We start from the raw sequence: 6,164 nt of genomic DNA on the forward strand, positions 1-6,164 counted from the left end.
CGATGATTTTACTACATGAGGCGGTGAAGAAGAGACAACAGGCGGAACAGTGCTGTTGAGCAACTCACCTTCCTCTAAGTCGTCTTCCTTGTCACGACCAAGAACAGGGGACCCTTGTTTCATCACACACACCTCCTTAGTGTGTCCCCACTTACTACACCGGGAGAAAGGTGGCGGAAGCCATGGATAAATAAACTCGAAAGTAGCAGCAGAGTGTTGGCTAAGCTGAAAACAGAAAGAGTCTGGTAGTTTTTTCGTCAAGTCAACCTTAACAAACACCTTTGCTTCTTCAAAATTCCGACAGAGCTCTGTTTTCGGGTGTAGTCGAATAGGTTTACCAATGGGACTAGTTAGGAAACCAAGGCCCTCCCAGGAGAACAAAGAGTGGGGAACATTCTTCAAAGTAACCCAAAGAGGCATGTAAGTAACTTCAGGTTGAGCTTCTTCTGGTATAGGAGACCATTTAGCCAGAATCATGGGGAGAGCTGCAATATTCCACATCCCATGCCGCAGGACTCTAGCTCGTGTCAGAGGATCACGTATACGAAAGCGAACAGATTTAGCTGTATTTCATACACATCGATTTTGATTGCTTTGTCCCCCAGAGGCTAGATCTTGTTTACAATAACATGGATCTTAGCAACGTGAGGAGCAGTGGAGGAGAATCTACCAACCAGAAAATCTTCCCAAAGAGGGACAGAGTCTTGAATCATAACCTCCGGAACTCCGTTGATTAGGTTAACTTTGAAATCATATTTTTTGAGTGCAGGACGCTTATTCACAACAGATGCATAGGATGGAGGCTTAGACTCGGAAGAAGAACTATCCTCCAGCAGCAGGACAACGTTAACTGGCTCCGTCATGAGGCCAGCCGGAGGTGGCGGCCAAGAAAACCCTAACGTGCGAGACAAACCTAAATCGCCTTATGGTTCCTCCTTGCTGACATGGCAGAGCAATTTTTTAATCCTCTATTTCTACCGAGTCAGTTTACCTACTCGTCGGTTAAGACAATCTCCGGTTTAATAATAACAAATTTTCACGAACCATAGTTAACATAAATAAGTATTTTTTTTCATTTATTTCGTCATATTATTATTATTATTTTTATTTCTGCTGGGAGCCCTAAATCATCCGAACAGAGCACATCGTTTCCCTTGTTCCGATCAGAGACCCTCCATCGCCGGCGTAGCTGTCTTCTTCTTCTTTTTTGTTTTCCCGGTAATTTTCCTTAATTAGTTCTCCATTCTTCATTAACAAAGATAAAGGAGACCCCTTTGGCTGGCTAAGATTGCTCTCTGTCTTATTTTCTAGTTTCTTCAGTTCTCCAATTTGGGTGCGTTTCGATTGAAGTTGGTTTTATGGGTTTTGCTCATTCAGTAGCGTTTAGAGTCTAAATGATCAAAATTGGTTTAATTCTCGTTGCTTCAAGCTTCATTAACATCTAGCTAGTGACCCTCTACAAGGTTTAGCGCAATTCCTGTAATCTATCAAATCTCATATCTTTCCCAGATTCAATCTTACTGATAAGAATTGTAAATATGGAAACTTTAGAGTTGTTGTTTGAAGAGTATATAAGCTCGCTTTGGCTTAGAGGATTATAGAATATAGGTTTTTTTTTTTTTTTAGAACATGATCTAATGTTTTTGTCTGTTATGTTTCCTTACTTTATATAGGTTTGAAGTTTGCTTCTCTCTGCCTTTGAAGTCTGTTGATTATTCTTTAACAGGAAGAAGTCACTGAGATCGTCCACGCATATCGTTTAACATGTTTTCTGGAATAAAGATCATACCTCGTGATGAAGTAAAGTTACTAGTTTCATTTTATCCTGATTTGTTTTGTTCTTGTTGCGTGTTACGACTGGCTTGAGTTTGATGTATTGTTATTTGGTTATTAGGTGCATGATGATAGTTCGGAAGGAGAAAAAGAGAAATCTAGAGGTGGGAAAGATAGAAGAAGAAGGAACAAGGATGATGATAGAAAGGAGCGTAAGGGAGAAGGAAGTAAGAGAGATGGGAAGAAGATTGTTAAGGATGGAGATGGCGAGACTGTTGACAACGACTCCCTCGAAGGAGATATTGTAAGAAAGAAAATGGGTCTTGACTGGATGCTGCCGCCAACTCGAAAGGCTGATGATCCAAACCCTACTCCAGATGTAGAGGAGAAATTCGAGGAAAGTGCACCTGAGGTGAGGGAATTTTAATTTGGAGTATCTTTCTAACAGGTCTATAATAGATAGTTAAGTTAATGCTTATTTTTTGTTCCTTGACCAGGTAACTAAAGTAAACCCAAGGGAACTAAATCCTTATTTGAAAGACAATGGAACCGGTTATCCAGAGGAAGAATCTGAAAAAAAACATGGTAAAGACCAGCTTTTACCATCTTCGGTTGTTGGAGATGGTGGTGCGAGTTGGAGAATAAAAGCACTCAAGCGTGCTAAAGAACAGGCAGCGAGAGAAGGGCAAAGGCTTGAGGAGGTAAGTTTTGTATATATTTACGATTTTAATATAGTCTCTTTGGCCTTTGAGTAATTGCCTTATCATTTGACGGTTATGCAGGTTGCTGGAGAACGATGGGGTTCTCTTGGTAACCTTGTTGAGTCTGCGGCATCTCAAAGAGCAGCTCCATCTCGTGCCCATTTGAATGCCATAAATAATAGAAGAAGAAGGGAAGATGAAAAGAAAGATCCAGAAAAAAAACCAGAAAGAATTTCTGAGAAGGTACTGTTTATGTTAGGTTTGATGTTCTTTAAGGTTAGTACTGTTTTCAGTCTGGGAAGTATGACAGCTAATATTCTGACTTCATGACATGTTTAAAGGGTAATGATCGGGAGTATTTGAAAGGTGACTCGGTGCGCCATCGTGTGTTGAGAGCCCCCAAAACTGACCCTTCCTTATCCTGGGGTAAGAGAAAGGGCCAGACTCATAGAAACGAAGACTCGAGGCTAATATCTGAAGCTGCAGCTCACTTGAATAAGTTTTCCAATGACGGAAATTTCATGAAGGAAATGCTTTCTAAGCAGAAGAATGTATCAGTGTCTCCGGTAGAGACTCGTGGAGATCACAGAAGTGATGTGGAAGAGAAAGCATTACCATCAGAGACCAACAAGGATGGCGAAGGGACTCTTCCCAGTATGGAAAATTTAAGTGTGAATCAACTGGCTGCTAAAGCCTTTCAGCTCCGTATGAAAGGGAAACCTGAAGAAGCCCAGAAACTTATGGTGAGACAATGACTTTTTTATTCTACATCGTTTACTTGCCTTTTGCCTGAGTCCTTTTTCAAACTCATTGCTTAAGTATGACTGGTTCATCTGTTTTACCTGCTTACTTCTGAAATCAATTCTCTTGATATTCACAGGATGAAGCAGAGAGGCTAAAAGCAAAGCAAGCTGCTGGAGACGATTCATCCAACCACCACTCCATGAGAACCGTAGTGAGGTAAGTTTACAGTTTTTGTTGAGATGTTTAGCTTATATTTTTTTGTTTTGTTAAATCGTTCTGATATTAAAATTCCTCTTTTTCTTACTCATTAGATATCCTGTCAAAGATATGTCGGGTAGAAGGAAGAATGAAGATGATAATACGGATATGCATCTAGCCAAGAGCATAATGCAGAACAAACAGTACAAAACATCTAATCAAGCTGCTGATGATGAGTATGACTATGGAGACGCTCCAAGCAAAAAGTCCCGGAAGCGGGAATCGTCCAGTAACATTCCTGAAAAGGACAACCGTGTGAAACGTATTATGACTCAGCAAGAACGATGTCTCTTCTGTTTTGAGAACCCAAAGCGACCGAAACACTTAGTTGTCTCCATTGCAAACTTCACTTATCTGATGCTACCACAACAGCAGCCCCTTGTCCCAGGCCATTGCTGTATCCTGCCAATGCAGCACGAGGCAGCCAGCAGAAGTGTTGACGACAATGTTTGGGATGAGATTCGTAATTTCAAGAAGTGTCTTATAATGATGTATGCGAAAGAAGGAAAAGACGCAGTGTTTCTGGAGACTGTGATTGGTTTGTCTCAGCAACGTCGCCACTGTTTGATCGACTGTATCCCAATTCCTCAAGAGATAGCAAAAGAAGGTCCACTTTACTTCAAGAAGGCGATCGATGAAGCGGAGAGCGAGTGGAGTCAGCACAATTCAAAGAAACTCATAGACACTAGCGTGAAGGGTCTGAGGAACTCTATACCCAAGAATTTCCCTTACTTCCACGTAGAGTTTGGTCTAGACAAAGGGTTTGTTCACGTGATTGATGATGAGCAACAGTTCAATAGCAATCTTGGACTGAATGTAATCAGAGGAATGCTCGAGTTACCGGAAGAAGACATGTACAGAAGAAAAAGGCATGAGTCAGTGGAGAGCCAGAAGAAGGCGGTTGTGAGCTTTGCACGCGAATGGGAACACTTTGATTGGACGAAACAACTTGATTAAAAATATTGATGGCTTGCTCGGTAGTGTCAATTCTTTTCAACAGAAGCATTTCTTGAATGGCATTGCTTTAAACCTCCCCAACTCCTATGCACACATACCAAAAGTAAGGAAGGATTGTTTTGAACATTGTTTGTTGTCTTTAACTGTGTACCTATGTGTTGAGATCAGGATGATATCTATAGTGGTTCAATCAAAAGCATCAAGAGTTGAACATAGAGGTTTCAATTTAGTAGATAAAAGCTGCGTTTTATTGTCCCTTTATTCTTTGGCTTTTGTTTTCTTTAACAGAAAAAAGATACAAGAAGTTGGAAAGACAAAGATCATTCTCCATTAGTAGGTGTGTCTGGACGTTCCCAAGTTAGCATGTCATATCCCAAGTCCAAAAACCTCACATGAACAAAACATGATTTGCAACATTCATGTATGAACAATTTTGGAATTTTTGATGAGATCATAATTCATAAACCAAATCATGAGATTATGANAAAAAAAAAAAAAAAAAAAAAAAAAAAAAAAAAAAAAAAAACCAAATCATGAGAAACATTTCTGATTGTAAATATGAAAAGAAAACAATATAAACCCTTTTTGGTCACTAGAACCGTTATGTACAACGGTTTGCGCCATGGGAACATCACTGCAAGAAAAACAACAAACTAGAGATTTGTCAACAAACGAAGTCAAAATATGCGATTCAATAGAAGGAAAGCAATATTGTGGATAAAAGTGTGTGATCAAGCTCAGAAATGGTTGGCTCATCAGCAGAAGTCTATGAGTCGCAAGATTCCACAAATTAAATACAGTTTTTTCAAACTAAAGATGACCCACGCAATGAGAAAAGGAGAGACAACAAATAAGAAAAATTCAGACTAAAACTCTGAATCTAATTATTTCAATAACCCACTGGTTCACTCTCTGTTCTCTGGTACTGTTTGGTATTATAATCAAGTGTCACTAATCCGTATAAGAAGAAAAAATTGGTATCATTCAAAAGGCTCGTGTTAACTAGAGGTTTACTAGAGGTTTTTTGGATATTGAGTCTCAAAAGAGTGAGTCTAAGAATAGAAATAATCATAGGAAAACACAATATGAAGCAATGAGATTAGTCCGAACTGAACGGGATCAAGAACCAATACCAAAAAGAACACATTTCATCTCATCCTGCACACTAATCTAAGTATCTAACACACACCATGTTTTCATCAGAGCTTTCATAAGTTCCTCAAAAACATTTTTCTTCGCATCATCACAGCAAAGGACGTTTTTGAATTGTCAACAGACAAATCCATTGTTTCAACAAAGAAAACAGCAAAAGTCTGAACCAAAGAACCAAGGATCCTTCCACGAATCCACAGATTCTTTTATGTTAGCTATCTAACGCACTGACTCATCTAAAGTTGCAAATGCAAAGGTTGCCACATTTTATCACTAAGAATCCAAAAAACAACAACTTGAATGATGCACTCTAATTGTTTAAAGCAACTAGTCAGGCCTGCTACTGACCTTTGCTGAGCATTTGTTTGAGCCTTCCACTTTTTCTTTAGGAGAAAGGTAGATCTTTTCAATCCAGTTTCATGAAGTCAACCTCATGAGCTCCTCCATATCCTGCAACGTCATGAATATTCTAAGAAGCTTCTGGCCTCGTGATATAAGATCCTCAGTGTAAACATATCACCTATATATTTATAACAAAGTTAAACAAAATGTTACCATCATTTGATTTCCTATGAACTA

At 39.3% G+C, this 6,164-nt stretch overlaps 1 protein-coding gene across 2 annotated transcripts; it reads left to right on the plus strand.

Annotated features, from left to right (window-relative positions):
* LOC104701040 (CWF19-like protein 2) lies at window positions 1,092-4,688 on the plus strand. 2 transcript variants are annotated; one of them, XM_010416668.2, is made up of 8 exons: window positions 1,092-1,218; window positions 1,674-1,800; window positions 1,895-2,185; window positions 2,271-2,474; window positions 2,556-2,717; window positions 2,816-3,217; window positions 3,355-3,434; window positions 3,530-4,688. In XM_010416668.2, the coding sequence occupies exons 2-8, from the start codon at window positions 1,765-1,767 to the stop codon at window positions 4,431-4,433; spliced, it is 2,079 nt and encodes a 692-aa protein (XP_010414970.1). In that variant the 5' UTR covers window positions 1,092-1,218; window positions 1,674-1,764; the 3' UTR covers window positions 4,434-4,688. The 2 variants fall into 2 exon arrangements, with proteins under 2 accessions (XP_010414970.1, XP_010414971.1); XM_010416669.2 differs by having other exon boundaries at window positions 1,727-1,800.

This window comes from Camelina sativa, chromosome 7 (assembly GCF_000633955.1).
Source record: "Camelina sativa cultivar DH55 chromosome 7, Cs, whole genome shotgun sequence".
In the NCBI taxonomy this organism is placed as follows: Eukaryota; Viridiplantae; Streptophyta; class Magnoliopsida; order Brassicales; family Brassicaceae; genus Camelina; species Camelina sativa.